This window comes from Podarcis erhardii, assembly GCF_964252035.2.
Source record: "Podarcis erhardii genome assembly, chromosome: 1".
Taxonomy (NCBI): Eukaryota; Metazoa; Chordata; class Lepidosauria; order Squamata; family Lacertidae; genus Podarcis; species Podarcis erhardii.
In genome coordinates, this window is record NC_138497.1 from 112,281,083 (window position 1) to 112,298,223 (window position 17,141).

General features: G+C 42.3%; 1 protein-coding gene across 1 annotated transcript in view; it reads right to left on the reverse strand.

Moving 5' to 3' along the window:
- Positions 1 to 17,141, reverse strand: part of STK39 (serine/threonine kinase 39) — a 105,476-nt gene that overhangs the window by 57,723 nt on the left and 30,612 nt on the right. The window contains 4 exon segments of the mRNA XM_081872183.1: positions 2,853 to 2,908; positions 4,048 to 4,189; positions 5,119 to 5,227; positions 5,973 to 6,085. Coding sequence (XP_081728309.1) covers positions 2,853 to 2,908; positions 4,048 to 4,189; positions 5,119 to 5,227; positions 5,973 to 6,085 — 420 coding nt within the window.

The window sequence follows — 17,141 nt, forward strand, 5'->3', positions numbered from 1 at the left end:
CTCACGCCAGTCAGAGAGAAGCGGCAAGAAAAAGGTATCTCCTAAACCACGCTCATCAAACCCTTCCGCACAGAAACCAGGATGTTGTTTGTATACATGCCATACAAATGAAAACATTGAGGATCCGTTACGGATCTTTCACGTCAGATTTTTCATGGTAGAAGGAAAAGCAGTTTTCTGAGTGCGTTGTTCTGGAGTACTTGCTAAATAAAAGCGACGTCATGAGACAGCACGCCGAAAAAATCTGGAAAAATACAGTACTAGGGCTGGGCGATACCTGGTTTTCAACACTGTGATATATCAGCAGCTAAATACTGGGATATGCTGATATATCACAATGTCTCCTAAGGTGGGAAGAAGAAGCAGAAATACATCGCCCAGTCTGGAGGAGCATCAGAGCTTTGTTGAACCCCCTTAACTGGGGATGGGGGGAAGCCTCCTGTCCCCCAGCTGAACGAGCCCCAATGCCTCTCAGGGTGATGCAAGCCAGAGGCAGAGGGCTTTGTTGAAGTCCAGCGCCGAGGGCCTTCTGGTGGTTCCCTCACTGCGAGAAGCCAAGTTACAGGGAACCAGGCAGAGGGCCTTCTCAGTAGTGGCACCCGCCCTATGGAATGCCCTCCCACCAGATGTCAAAGAGAATAACAACTACCAGACTTTTAGAAGACATCTGAAGGCAGCCCTGTTTAGGGAAGCTTTTGATGTTTAATAGGTTATTGTATTTTAGTGTTTTTAAAAAATTATTATTATTATTATTATTATTATTATTATTATTATTATTATTTTATATTTTGTTTGAAGCCGCCCACAGTGGCTGGGGAAGCCCAGCCAGATGGGCGGGGAATTAATAATAATAATAAATAATAATAATAATAATAATAATAATAATAATAATAATAATAATAATTTGTTAAACTGCTCCCCTGAGGTATGGGCAGCCGAGGCAGGAACAAGCAGCATCGACCCCAGTACCTCACCAATGTAGCTGGTTCCTCCCTCTGCGGTTTGAGGCCAAAGCATGATGGCACCTTCACCTGGCAGTATATTGTGAGTGAAACCGTCGCTGCCAGAGCCCAACTGTAAATTGGGTTTCCCTCGGCACTCCAGGTACTGGTGTTGGAGGGGCTCGGAAGTGGTTTCACTCATGATATACCGCTGGGTGAAGGCGCCATCGAGTTCTGACCCTCAAACCAGTCTTGGGCAATGTATCGATACAGTCGTACCTCGGAAGTTGAATGGAATCTGTTCCGGAAGTCCATTCTCACTTCCCAGGTTTGCGGCTTTTGGGAGCCAAAACGTCTGAGTTCCAGGGAGTTTGGAATCCAAGGTACAACTGTACATTGCCCAGAAACCATACCAATACCAATGGATATGGGGGGAAAGGCCCTAAGTTGTTGATCAACACCTGCTGAAGGCCCAGCGCCTGGGGTCAAAATGCTAGCAACAAGATTTCCATTGTTCTGGAGGTGGGGTTTCAGCAGCTTGCCAAAAGCTCTTTACAACTCTGCCTGTCTAGCAAAGTAAAACTATGCAAATACATGAAGAGCATGTTTTTTTGTTTTCTTAAAAGTCACGTAACTGTGTTAGTGCAACTGTTAAGACCTAAGCGCTGTGCCAAGATGTAAGCTTAAAGTATACAAAACTGTCCTTACTGTGGAACACTGGTCATGAGATGGATCAGTGACCACAATGAATTAGCTTCATGAAAATCTTTCATCAAGTAACTACAGAAGAGGTACAAAATTAAAATTTCCAGCCTTGTCAATTTATGTCTCCTTGCTATTTTGATAAAAGGCCAAGGAAAAGGTTTTCATCCTCCCCCCGCACTTGTTAAAACAATAGACCATAGTGTTTTTTTAAGGGACATCCTTCTGTTTACATAGTATTTTGTACATAAAAAAATCACTTTACTATGATATATCGGTAATTTTTTTAAAAATAAACTGTCAATACTACCCACTATTGTTTGGTTCCTCCCCCCAAAAGATTTTATTAAAGTTTTCACAATACAGTGAAATAATACCTAGAACAAATAAAATTTTAAAAGGAAAGGAAAGAGAAAAGAACTAGAAAAGAAAGGGAAGAAAAGAAGCAGAGAAATAACAAACATTGAGGATAACACTAATAATAATCATAATATTATACCTTAATCTTCAATCCACATGCAAAGAAGTGTGTCATCTCTGCTCTCACCTGAAGAAGCTTCCCTCGTCCTCAGCCTCACATCCTGAGGAAAACCCACTCTGACCCGTCTTCCACCCAGGTCTCCCTTTTCTATCCATCACCTCTCTGTTTGTACAGTGGTACCTCGGGTTACATACGCTTCAGGTTACATACGCTTCAGGTTACAGACTCCGCTAACCCAGAAATATTACCTCTGGTTAAGAACTTTGCTTTAGGATGAGAACAGAAATTGTGCGGTGGAAGCGGGAGGCCCCATTAGCTAAAGTGGTGCTTCGGGTTAAGAACAGTTTCAGGTTAAGAACGGACCTCCGGAACGAATTAGGTTCTTAACCCGAGGTACCACTGTATCTTAAAAATAAAGTTTTGCAGAAGGAATACGTAGCAACAGCTTGCCTAAGGCTTTCTAAGTAAGGTCCTGTGAGGGTTGACATTTGAACTGAGAACTCGCCAGCTCCCGCTCTTAACCAATGCTCTGACATTAGCTTCACGCCTTGCAAGGATTAAACCTCACAAGCGCACAGTGGGTGCTTCAGCGTATGGCTCGTCATCAATGAACACCAGGGCTCTTCAACCTGGTAACATTTTAAAAAGGTTAAAACTTCAATTGGGTCTCTTGGCACATTTCAGATTCTCCATACACATTTTGAAGCTTTGATGATCATGATTATTACCTGCTATTTGTACCGAGCCATCTTCCCCCAGAAGAATATTACCAGCTTTTAAATCCCTATAAAAATGGATGAATAGGAGTCATTTCAGTTCAAGTAAATGAGAATATGATCACACTCGACGGAATTTTTTTTGTTGAGAAACATGCCACAGGATAAATTAAAAGCTACTCAAAACACAGTGATTATATAATCTTCTCGTTAATACTGAAATTGCCACTTTTAAAACGAGATTGCAAAAAACGGGTATTATTCCACGCACTTGAAAGCTTATCTTTTAAATCACATGCCGAGCTGGAAGTGTCTGCAGTGCTGCGGATCACGGGATATAAAGTTCCCCCCACATCTCAACTTGCTATGCCCTTCAAACTGCTCCCATTCTAGTATAGCAAATAAAGGGTTGGAGCAGATTGAAGATTCCACCAACAACCATCCCATTTACAGTGGTGCCCCGCAAGACGAATGCCTCGCAAGACGGAAAACCCGCTAGACGAAAGGGTTTTCCGTTTTGGAGGTGCTTCGCAAAATGAATTTCCTATGGGCTTGCTTCGCAAGACGAAAATGTCTTGCGAGTTCCTGCGGGGTTTTTTTCTTTTTCCCCCTTTTTCTAAGCCGCTAAGCCGCTTATCTGCTTATCTGCTAAGCCGCTAAAAGCCGCTAAGCCGCTAATAGCGCTAATCCGCTAAGCCGTCAATGGGCTTGCTTCGCAAGACGAAAAAACCGCTAGACGAAGAGAATCGCGGAACGGATTCTTTTCGTCTTGCGAGGCACCACTGTAATTTCTTTAGATAAGGTGACATAGGAAGAGAATCGAAGTGGAAACCAGGAAGCATCAGTACTCCCAGCCACACATGTTTTTCTTCCTTCTCTGTTCCTCTCAGCATCAAATTCTGGGCACCAATCAAGAAGGAGGAGGCACAATTCAGTGTTGTGGTCTGAAACAAGTGGTTCGACAGACACCCTTCTGGCTGGACTTCACGTATATGACAAAGACTTTCTTACTCCAGCTTGCATTTCAGGTTAGTGTTTTTTGTTCGTCTTGTTTCATGGCAATTTTTTTATTGTTTTATTCTCTATATAGTTTGTTTTTACACATACCGCTTAGAAATGCTAACAATTAAGGGGTAGGTAAATGCCGTTTTAGAAAATCACGGAAGAGAAATTGTACTAATACACACGGTGCATTAGCTTTTTTTACCTGTGAATCTGTCCGTTCCTGTGTAGATAATCTAAGCCTTCCAAAACCTCTTTAAGAATTGTTGCTATTATTGATTCTTCAAGGACGCCACTCTTGTGCTCTCCTCTGTTGACCACATACTTTATGATGTCCAGCATGGAGCCTAGATTGTCATATGTATACATATAATGGAATAAAAAGAGAAATGTTCTTTTTAGGAAGTCATCTTGCAATTCAAGCTTAATGATGTATACTTTAGCATTTCGTTTTCAACTCAACCTTGACATACATACAAAGACCTCCAACAAGTAGAGCTTTGCTGAATGTCACCCCATTAACATTTTTGGTATAGAGGTTGTGCTTTCAGGTGGGCCAAATGCTTTTTCTCCAGTTCCGAACACAAACATGGGCATATGCCACCACAACCCTTAAAAACTAGGGCCCTCTCTCTTCCTGGGGAGTGATCTGAGCCAAATGATATACTGAGTAGGAGATTATGACATGAATAAGGGCTTTAGCACTGCCTTCACTCTGGAGCAGGGAACACTTCTGCCTCATTTTCTCAGGACTTGTTCCCCAAAATTACCCCAAAATGTGTTGCTTTTCACAAATGAAAAAAACTCTCTCTCCCCCTCTCTCTCTCATACACCCACCCACCCTCTTACAGGTCAGTGTAGCAACATGCAGCCTATTTCTAAAGAAAACTATTTGCACAGCTTTAAAAATTTACACCACACATACCAAATTGTTAGTATTGTTGTGGATTTATTAAATATTTTTAGATAATGAGCTATGCTACTATAAAAGCAGCCTTGAAGTGGGGTGGGGGGACAGAAAAAATTAAGAAATTCAACACACTATTTAGGTCAGTGATTTCCAAACTTGGGTCTCTAGCTGGTTTTTGGACTACAATTCCCATCATCCCCGACTGCTGGTTTTGCTAGCTAGGTATGATGAGGATTGTAATCCAGAAACAGCTGGAGACCCAAGTTTGGGAAACACTAATTTAGGTGCTCACGATCACAGATTTGATTAGCTAAAGTTAATCTCAATATCTCACTGCATCAATTTAGATAAAATACAGAGACTTACCTCCACTTAGCAGTTTCATAACCAACCAGAGCTCATCCTTGACCACAAAAGACGTATAATATGTAACTATGTTGGGATGGTTGCATTGACTCATGGCTTGAATTTCTTTCTATAAGTAATGCAAAATGCAAGTATAATATTTTGGCAAGGAAACAAAAATGTTCTATAAAATATGTTCCAGCTATTCAAACCCAAGAGAGGCATTATTTTGTAGAGCTAGGGAATTTAAGTTATGTTGCAGAATGGCCATCTTTTAAAAACTAGCAACTCATACTTGCAGCTTTCAGAGTGGGAAAATATGGCTCAGATCAGGGATAGCCAACATCATGCCCTCCAGAAGTTGCTGGACCAAAACGCCCATCATCCCTGTTCTTTGGCCATGCTAGATATCCAAAAACATCTGGAAGGCAACACGCTGACTACCCTTGACTAAGATTATATGGGTGATTGCCATGTTAGTCATACTTAGAGTAGACCCACTGAAAGTGATGAACTTTACTTAAATTCATTCATTTCAGTTAGGTCTACTCTGAATATAACTAACACAGGACATCTCCCTATGTGCACAAATATTATTCGGGAAGGGGGCCAGAAAGCTATAGCCCTCAAGTTGAATAAATGTTTGAACCCAAATATGAATTTTCAGACTATGGCCTTTCTTGAATTATAAAAAGAGAGAAATGAAACATGCCAACTGGCCATTGGTTCCATTACCTGATTAAAGATTCTGGGTGGGCAGCAACTTTAAGAGTTTTTCATTGTTATAAAAATATTAGATTTTCATGAACATCATTCAAACGTTAGGGAGTCTAGTATGTACATGTATACATGTCCTTCAACTCAGTTTAACTTACAAGCAGTTCATCCATACTGGTCTGGCATTTTTCCAAGTTGATCCTTTTTATTGCTACGCGTTCTTGCCTGGGTTTGCATAGCGCCGCTTGGACCACAGCTGTAGCACCACTACCTGGGAGAGATAGAAGAAACGAGGTTCAGAGTTACCTATTGCTGCAGCAAATTTCAAACTGTGGGTTGCAAAAGAGGTTCCAGAGGAGCTTCTCGGGTTCATCCTCAATGAGAGTATCTTGCCAACCATGTCCTCCTTCCCATCACTTGCAATGCAGTCACAAGGGACACTGCCTGCAGACTCTTGTACAGTGTCAAGTACTAGGAAACAAAGCAAAAGCTGCCGAAGGGAGCCCAATGGGGAGCTGTTACCCCAACAAAGAGCCAGCCAAGATGGAAGGTTTTCATCCGCTCAGGCTGCTCCTCCTTCCTGGTTATCTGTTAGATCCCTGGGCACACCTGGGGCCTTCCCTGGCTTCTCCCTCCTCCAAAGTAGACACCTGGTGCCCAAGCCCTCTCTGGAAGCCAGGTGAGCAAAGCCTCCACTGGATCTGAACCGGGAAGCAAAAGGGAGGGGATCAAGCCAGGTGTGTAGGGTCTTAAGAGGAGTCAAGGAATGCGTCTTTGGGGCTGGGAAACTCAGGCTGTGCGATGGCAGCTAAAGGCTCTTCACGGGTCCCTAGTGGTTCTGGGGGCCTCAGCAGAGCTGCCTCCCTCAGATGAGGTCTTCCCAGAGTTATGGTCAGGCTGGGATCTAAGAACTCTAGAGCAAGTGTAGCAAATAATAGATACACAAGGAGGAAGACTTCCCAGAAGAAACCCAGACAGATGGGAATGTAAAAAAAATATTATTATTCCTGGTGTTCTCCTTATATACCAGCTGCCTCTATGATCTGTGCACCACCAAACAGGGTGGATTTGATTTAAATCACAATTTAAATCACTAGTCAGTAAGACTTGATTTAAATCATCTTTTTCACAGAAAGATTCATTCTTGCTGGTATTCTTGCGGGATGAAGGTTTTTATTTTTGGAATAATACAGTTATATCAAAAATTACCGATTTGGTTATATTATTTAGAAATACATGGACAGACAATTATGAAATTATTGTGAGGTTTAATAAATTAACTGTTTATATTTGGACAACTTTTCTGCTGTACTTTATTGGAAGGAGAAAAATAATCATTTCCTTAATAACAATTTAAACAAATTATTTAACTAAAACAATAACATTATAGCATACGCATCCATGTTTGTTGACTAATGTGGTTAAAACATTTTTTTAAAAAACAAAACTTAGACTGAGTTTTAGCACACATGAAAAACTTAAAACAAATCCTTATTTCCTGATGAATAGCCTTTGGACTATAATGTAACTTAAATAGAAAACTATCTTTAGAAAGATTTTTCCTTCAAAAGCATTTTATTTTAAAAATCCATTTTAAATTTGTATAAAATCTGCTTTTTTAAAAAAGAAATCATTGATTTTTATCCACCCTGCCTCCAACTTTTTAAGGCGTTGGAGGTGGTAACTCAGAACCTTTACGAGCTGAAAATGGACACTACACTGATGTCAACAGAGTATTCTTTAAAGCACCACAGTGACAATAATAGACATCTGAAAATAATTTCTAAGAGAGTGTGTTAACACACTTCAGCTGAAAAATGTTCACGCTGATCAAGCTTGGCTGGGTAAGCTTTAAACTCCCGTAGCTTTCCAGCCGCTCTGTGGAAAGAGGGTTTGGTGAACCTAAAAAAAAGAGGGCTCAGTTTCAAGTTACACAACTTCTGCTTGTCTGATTAGATACGGTGGACTCTCTTGCCAGTGGTTTCAGTGACACCCCTACCTACCCAACTGATGGCAGACAAAAAGCTTAGGGAAAAAAGCCGACCTTGACGGAAAAACGTTTCAGATTTGGGACCATCTGAGGTGACAATTAGGCAAAAGAGCTCTTTTGTTTATTTAATAGATGCTAAAGGGCCGATGGGAACATGGACTCTTTTAAACCCTAGACATTGCGTAAGAAGGTGGCCTGAGTGCAGAAATATGGAAGGCTTGTGCAAAGGTTGCCAAGTGGTATTTTGGATGGAGCTAAAAATTCAGGACCCAAAGCTAGCAGAACAGTGCGCTCCTTGGTTAAATCCATCATGGAAGCAAGCATCCTCTACGGCAGGTTCAAGATGAGTTGATTCCTTTGAGACGAGCTAATAATTTGCAAAACAGGAATACTTCGCAAACACTTGAGTATCTTCTGTGAAGAAGCAAAGTTTTGAAAGTGGCATACAACTCTTGTTACTCCTATACGTAACCTTTGCTTGGTTCACGAATCAGCACTTGACGTTTCCTCTGAGATCCCCTTTTTTATTTTTAAAAAATACATTACAGTATTTTGCATTTTACAAATTCAGTGAACAGACCACACTTGTGAGATACCCCAATTGGCCTTCTCAAACACTAGGTTTCATTCTGCCAGCAAAACTGGCATGCCCTAAACTAACACAACATGTGCATAAAGAGCCTTTTGTTACGCAGCTTTACAATGGGAATTCAGTTACGTGCCTAATCCAGAATAATAGGGTGCTCTTCCCTCCCATCGGACAACAGAACTGACACAATACCTCATGACTGGAAGTTATTGTCTCTGTGTTAATTGATGTTTGCTTAGTTATTTAGAAGTAGGATGTTTTGTATGCAATTTTCACCCTGCCACGCTTTGAAGACAAAGCCTATAGCTCAGCATATCCACTCAATTATATTACCAAGATACACAGACAAAAACCGACACCACAACGTAGCAACAAGTGCTTTGATACACACTCCAGTGGGCTGTACCCTTTTTCACCCTGTGATCTTTTTTGTTTTCTTTCTTTTTTAAAAACCCATTAAAGTGCAAATGGGCAAACACACTCAAGAGTGCACCCCACTCGCATACTGGAGAAAATTTACTGCCGGCACCCAGCTATGAATACCTTGTAGATCCCAGTGCTAACTCCTAACTGCCGGCGTCCCGCTGGTATTAATTTACTTCAATGTAAATTAAACTGCTGGAGCAAAGGCTCCACTGTTGGAGAAAGTATGCTCCTGAATGCCACTTGCCCAAAGCCACAGGTGAGGAGAGTGTGGCCGCACTCAGCTCCTGCTTGCAGACATCCCATAGGTATCTAATTGGTTGCTGTGAAAACAGGTTGCTGGACTAGATGGGTCACTGATCCAGCAGGGCTCTTCTTATGTTCATATTCGCAATAAAATATTTATGATGCTAGCATTTTATATTTGGAAGCGTTAAGACACCAGGATCATCCTGCTGGCAACACTTGGTCCTCTTAGGGGACAAACATATAACAGGCAAGGAAGAAGACCCACAAAAATAATGATCTCGGCAGGGCGATATACAGTCGTGCCTTGGATCCCGAATGCCTTGGCACTCGGACTTTTTGGCTCCTGAACACCACAAACCGGGAAGTGAGTGTTCCGGTTTGCGAATGTTCTTTGGAACCCAAACGTCCAACAGGCTTCCGCAGCTTCCGATTGCGTGCAGGAAATTCCTGCAGCCAACTGGAAGCCGAGCCTTGGTTGTCAAATGGACTTCTGGAACGACCAAGGTACAACTGTACTCACGAAATAAGAGCACACCCCCAAATCAAAGGGTAGAGGGGCACAGCTATCACTGGAGCGGCTCAAATTGCAAATGGACCAGGACCACGTGTAAGTTTGCAACTCTGTGAACCACCATGTGCAGGTCTCACTGAGGCTACCAAATTTAGGCAAAACACTGCCAGACCTATTGCTTATGAACATCCCTTCCTGACTCTTGATGATGCAGTGGTGGCGATTCCCTTGCACTTTTGTTTTACTGGGGAAACTTGCATCAATAGTTACTGCTGCCTTGCCTTCATAGGAGAGAGATCTTCCTTGCCTGGCAACACAAATGGATTTCATTCCCTGTCCTCTTGTTTTCTTCCTTTTTCCTAAACAATGGATTATGGGTTAGGCATTAATCCTTAAAAGGGGCACATGCAGGAAGGAATGGAAGCAACAATGTCAAGGGCAGGAATGAAATACTGGCTGCGTTGAAGCAGAGTTACTACTAGTATAACTCAGAGGGATTTGGGTTCTACAGCAGAGTTTGCCAAACTTTTCATGCTGGTGACACAATTTTTAGACATGCATCATTTTGCGGCTCAGTAATTCAGTTTTACTAGCAAACCGGAGGTTAAACTAACCCTTTTCCAGCCCCCAGGAGGGGTACAGGAAGCGTTCATACAACATACCTACACACTACGGCCAACACATTAACGTGTTGCGACGCACAGTTTGGAAAGCTCTGTTCTACTGGGTACGGGTGGAGGCAATACTGACCTCATCTGAAACATCAATATCCCTAAATGAAATAAATGAACATTGGTTTATCCCAATATAGTAATTCTTCCTGCAGTACATAATCAGACAAAGTAGCAACCCAAGAGCACACAAGTTTCCTTGCCTTGTTCTTCTAATCTTCATTCAAGAGCCAGTGTGGTGTGGTTAAGAGCAGTAGACTTGTAATCTGGTGAACCAGGTTCACTTCCTCGCTCCTCCACATGCAGCTGCTGGGTGACCTTGGGCTAGTCACACTTCTCTGAAGTCTCTCAGCCCCACTCACCTCACGGAGTGTTTGTTGTGGGGGAGGAAGGGAAAGGAGAATGTTAGCCGCTTTGAGACTCCTTTGGGTAGTGATAAAGCGGGATATCAAATCCAAACTCTTCTTCTTGTTCATTAATATAATACTCAGAACAGTGGAGGATCTTGGCTTGGCATTTTGGTGGTACAAAGCCAACCACGCCAGCTAAAGCTTCTGAAGGGTACAGCACATTGTCCACTTGTTGCAAACTTGCCACTGGCGATCAAAGCAGACGAAGGCACAAAACCAGTACATGGCATGGTTTTCTCCTGTAGTTTTATAAATAACAACCCAAATGCACACACATACAACTACTTCGTCAGGATGTTAAATATTTTAAACTAATACAGTTGTACTTTACAAACTTCACTTTCAGTGCAAGTTGCCGTACTATTAGAAGGCAGCAATGAGCCAGTTTAGCTCCAGAGACAAAGAATCGGGAAGTGGTGCCAAAACATGGAAGCAATGCATGGAGAAATAGAATATCTTCACTAAACAGCTTGTGGAAACAGTAACAGCCGTGGCTGCCTATATTAGGGGGCTTCAGAACGCGTTTAATAAATTAATTGTGACAGTTTAATCATGTGGCAAATTGGTTCTCTTTATTCACCCTTAGTTCTTAAGATTCACTGCTATTTATTGTTCCACTTAATGTTCTTTCTAGGTATGAGCTTCTACACCAATGGCAATATAAAGATATTCTCACAGCTTATCCATTCACAAATCCTGAGTTCCCCAGACTCACCTCCTGAAAAGTTTAGTTCGGGCACTGGGATCTGCCCTATATATTTTGCTGTGAAGACAGATGCAAAGAATTCATTCAGCACCACTGCAATCTCCTTATCCTCCTGTAGGGTCTAACCACCTCCCTAGACTGCTGCCTGCTACTAATACATTATCTTGTTGTTGTTGGTCTTAATGTTTTTAAGCATTGTCCCAACTCTTCATTACTTGACTAATTTTTGCCTTGTATGAAATGCTCACTTTGTACTACTGCATACTTACATCCATGTGGCATAGACTTGTGGCTTTTGAGCAACAACTAAAATTAGGGGAGAAAGACTTGGAGTGGGGGGTAGAAAGAGGGACTACTGGAAATCAGACAAGGAAGTGGCCACCAGCCTGGTCTCTGGTATCTCCTCCTTACTTAACACGTTTTTTCTTGTACATTTACTATGATGTGTGTAAGTAAGGAGCAAACTGCATAAACTTACGAGCAGTGTGTGGGAAGGGGAAGGAAACCACAAAACTTTACGAGAAGAAAATAACAGAAGACTTGTCTCAGCATATTGGTTTCAGCAACATCCTGCAAGGCTAGGCTGATGCTTCAAAAGGCCGAAGAACCTTTGAATCGAACAACTGGAAGGTACTACAAGGGGGATCTACTCCAACCTGATGCGATGCATGAATCTTCTTCCCAATGGGGGGTTTGAACCCACAGCCCTGAGTTTAAGAGTCTCATGTTCTACCAACTGAGCTAAAGGGCCCGCTGAGCCAGTTCCCAGAACCAGCAGTTCCACAATGGTCTCAGAACACCAACGGGGAGGATAGATTAAAAGTTGCAAAAGTGAGGAACATACCTGCACTCTTGCTGGGAAGGAGGCATGGAGGAGTGAAATGGCTTGTCACAGGGAAAAGAGGAAATCCATTCCCTAGAAGATGGCTTTAAGAGATGGGAAAATTCTAAGTGGCATGTGGTGAGTGTGCCGATATGCACACACACCCCCTAATTTTATTTTTATGAGCAGCTCCACTGGTGTAGAACACAGATGATATACTTGCCCGAGGAATACCATACTCTAAGCTGCTGAACTTAGGAATGGAGAGCTGGGGAGGGGAGCAATCATGCAGGTGCCGCAAAAGACCGAACTACTACATATTCCACCTTGCAAGGTACAAAGGAATTGCCCCTGGCACACCATCAGAAACGGCAACTCATTGGATCATTATACAAACAATAGCCCACAATAGGTTATTGTTAAGAAAGCCTCATAAGCCTCTGTCATTTAAGTCTCACTTCACACGGAAGTTCCTGGAAGAGAACATGTCTATACAATTTCAGCCTAGCAATCAGCAAGACTATCCTTTGTTCTTGGCTTACCCTTCAAACAAGTGGACACACACACACAAACCTTTTTTAGTTTTCGACATTAGAATCCACCATGTGCTAAAAAAAAACTTCCTTGCCACTAACTAAAATGATGCAGATTACCAAGACGACCCAAAACTAGGAGAACTCGCCAGCTCCCTCCCTCCCTCTCTCTTTTTTGAAATGGTGGTCCCTACATGACCATTATTAACACAGCTTGAACCAGCTTAAGCATTAGATCTTTACAGCATAGAATGCAATCCCAAAAACCAGTATTCCTGTCTCCCAAAACCTAGTGAGAAATATAGGCTGTAGTAGCAGTGGGGGGAAAATGGGTTGTTGTTTTTAATCCAGCCGCATAATCATACCAACAATAAAATTACAAAGAAGTGGGTTTTAAGGAAGGCTGGTGGAAAGTTTAAGGGGTAAACCGTTCAGCATGAGGCCCAAATTGGTGTCAAAAACTGCCCTAGCCATTTAAAAGTATGAGGCTGAGCAAACCATAATTCTAATAACTCGAGTTTTAGGCCTTTAAAAACACAGGCCCTTTAATGTATCACAGTGATCTGAGGCTGTAACTGCACTGACAGTCTGAAAGAGGAAAATCATCTATGCACCAGACATCTTGTCCCCTGTAAATCAGAACAGGATGGTAGAAAGGCAAGTGTGAAGTTTACACCGCCAGGGCCAAAATTAGGCTTCCCTCTCGTGAGTATTACTACTAAGAGGCAGCGTTTCTTTGCAGAACTCCAGTAATGCAACAGAGGTATAGTGTAAAAAAAATATGAATGTGATGATGACTCAGTCCATTTAGTGTGAAGGAGAGGTTATTTGGGGAGAAAAGAGAAACCATGAGCCTTTCCCAGCTTTTTCAAGGTGGGTTTTGCTCATCTCCTTAAAATGTGCCAGTAGAAGTTGCTCCTGTCCACTTGGAGAGCTCAGAGAGTTTATTTTGAGAACGTTTCCAAGAGCTAAAGTCAGAAGGAGGAAGAGACCTGGGAAAGTTTTGAGCACAACAGAAGTTAATCTCTTTGCCAATATGCATCATTTTAACAAGTGATGGGAGAATTTTTTTAATTATTTTTTTGAAGAGGCAAACACATAATCTTCTAAAACTAGATTGTCACAAGTGACGCACTTATAACTTTCAAAGTTTTTTGTTTTTTTTTTAAATTAATAGGAACTGTAAATTTTGCTGGAGTAACCAGTTGGGGGAGGGGGGAACCTTCAACTTTCCCCACCAACCACTGGTTCCTACAGTCAAATTCTCATGAGCAGCTCACATTTCTATTTTACACACACACACACACAGAAACACACACACACACACTTTATATAAGTGTTTTATTTGTAACCTATAACTTGGTCCTTAAGGCTATTGAGGTGTCAGCTGTCAAGTTGAACTGGTTACACAAACTTTTTGCTTCAAAGTAATAGTAAGGCCAATTTATCTTCTTCTCAGATTCTTTCTCTAGAACACGAAACATGAACTTTCAGATACAAATACGCACTCACTGCACTTAGTCCCCCAAGCTGCGTCATGCATGCTTGCACATCACTTTAGCCCTCTACATTTCACTGCTGAAAGCTGAAGGTGTCAATGAACTCCAACAGAAAACACCAGGGATTATGTGAAATCATCACCTCTGGGTTCCAGCAGCTCTCCATCTAGGCTGCAACTAAACTGGACATTTAAAGCAGCAACATACCGTACTTTTCCGTGTATAAGACTAAAAAATGATGTTAAAAAGGGGGGTAGTCTTATACATGGGGGCAATCTCCTCCCATTTTCTTAATTTTGAGTCCCCCAAAATAGGAGGAGTCTTATACACAGGGGCGTGTTATACACAGAAAAATACGGTACATTCTTTAAACAGTCATGGCTTCCTCCAAATAATTTTGGGTGCTGTGGTTTGTTACGTGTGCTGCCATTATTCCCAAAGTGGTTTAACAATCAATCCCTCTTTACAGGGAACTCTGGGAATTGTAACTCTCTGAGGGGAATAAGGACTGACCGTCAACACTACCCATGTTCAAGGAACACACAAGTTAACTTGCTACCTTTCAGGGTTAAGATGTACTGCAATCGGTACCAGGATGTACTTTAACCACCTTAAAGGTAAAGGTAAAGGGACCCTTAACCATTAGGTCCAGTCGTGGCTGACTCTGGGGTTGCGGCACTCATCTCGCTTTATTGGCGAAGGAAGCCGGCATACAGCTTCCGGGTCATGTGGCCGGCATGACTAAGCCGCTTCTGGCGAACCAGAGCAGTGCACGGAAACGCCGTTTACTTTCCCGCCGGAGCGGTACCTATTTATCTACTTGCACTTTGACAGGCTTTCGAACTGCTAGGTTGGCAGGAGCAGGGACCGAGCAACGGGAGCTCACCCTGTCGCGGGGATTCAAACTGCTGACCTTCTGATCAGCAAGTCCTAGGCTCTGTGGTTTAACCCACAGCGCCACCCATCAGCAAAAATGTCTGGTGCTACTTTGCTTGACGAGGAAGTAGGCACGGACTTTTAAAACCAGCCACACACCACCGTGTTCCTATTTTGCAGACAACTTCTGCAGTCGCTCCCTGTATTCCTTTCCGGCTAACTGAAGGTAGCATTGACAGGAGAACATATGATCCATTGGCAGAGAGAATGTGCAATCCCCGAGGCATTTGCAGAAGATACTCTCCAGATGTAAAAGGATACAACGGCGCTGCGAAAGAGGCACACAAACGGCTTCTCATTTACCTGCATCAGCTGGCTACCTTCCCCCACAAGAGAACTGAGGCTGATTTAATATTAATAGGGTGGAAAGAGCATCCAAAATTCAGCTAGATCAGAATTCTATGAAAAAAAAGAGTACGAGGCAACTAAAGGTGCTTTCTATCTTGCAAACTGTTTGTCACAGTTCGGCTTTCTCTATCAGAGAAATAATTCAAAGAATTGGACAGGACACATACACACACGAGTTAAGATGTCATCGCACAGAGACAGATAGGTAGCCGTGTTGGTCTGCCATAGTTAAACCAAAATAAAAAAATTCCTTCCAGTAGCACCTTAAAGACCAACTAAGTTAGTTCTAGGTATGATCTTTCGTGTGCATGCACACTTCTTCAGATACACAGAGACTTTACCATGTCAGCCCCATCTACCTGGTCAACCTACATAGAGTGTTAGCAGAGCCTAGATTGCAATTATACAGCCAATTTAAAGTACCAGAGACCTGATTGTAGCTTAATGTTTGCATTCCTACCCTCACACATTTTGACTTGTTCCAAAAGGAGGAGCTTGCCATTCACCAAAACGTATTTTGAAAACCACCATTATATAGGAGGGGACAGGAAAAGGATCCAGGCTAGCAGAAAATGTTTGTGAAAGTTAATGATCTTTGCAGATGTAGAACAAAAATGACTCTCTTTATAATAAATACCCTGCAGCTTTCTTCTTTTTTTAAAGGAGGGGGATGTGGTTTTCTAACCTGGCAACCTATGCTGGTCTAACACCAGAGTAACCGAGCAATTTTGTTATCCAAGCCACTGTAAAATGAGAAGAGATTTATTCTTCTGCCATGGAAGAAAACTTGGGTTTTAACAAAAGGTACTGAGCAAATTACGCTGCTCAACCAATTCGGTGAAAGAGGATTGCGACAGGATAGGATAGGATATAATTTTCACATTAATTCCTTAACTTTTCCTCTCAGCCACAGCGCAAGGCCTGCCACAATGAAATCTGCTGCTGTCAGTGCCTATAAATGTCTAAGAAGCATGGCTGGAAACCGGGTATTCATTTCTCACAAGAGCACACAGACCTAGGAATTCACCATTCTGCTAATTGTTTCAAAGCAACGCAAACAACTGCCAATCGCGAACAAGTCAAGCTGAGCAATGATCCAAAGAGACCGAGAGAATTTGGTGGGCGGGGGAGGGGGGCTGTAAACTGAGATGATGCTTAGTGCGCACCAGGCTAAAGGAAGACAAAAGCTGCTAGGCCTCAGAATCCATTTACTGAATTAAATGGCCAGGAGGGGCTTCCTTTGAATAACAACTTTAATCTTCCAAGAATGGACTCCAACTACGTTTTAGCTAAACAACTGGTATTATGCAATAACAACTGAAGCAAACTGGCAAGAGCTGCTGTAGCAGAGCAGCTATGGGTGAGAAAGCTTGGAGCTCCTGATTTAAGTAATCTCGGCCATAAACCCACTAGGTGGCCTTATAGCGAGCTACTGATGCAGCCTCAGGCCCCACAGCTGCAATACAACAGATCTACTTAGTTTTACTTATTTCATTTTTAATCCTGCGGTGTCCCTGTGAAGACCTCAAGGAAGCACAGGCAGTTCTCACCTGCCCTGTTTTGTCCTCACTACCTGTCAATTCCTTGGCTGTTTAGCTTTCTAAAAATACAGAGTTAAAGAAAACTCCCAACTATTGTG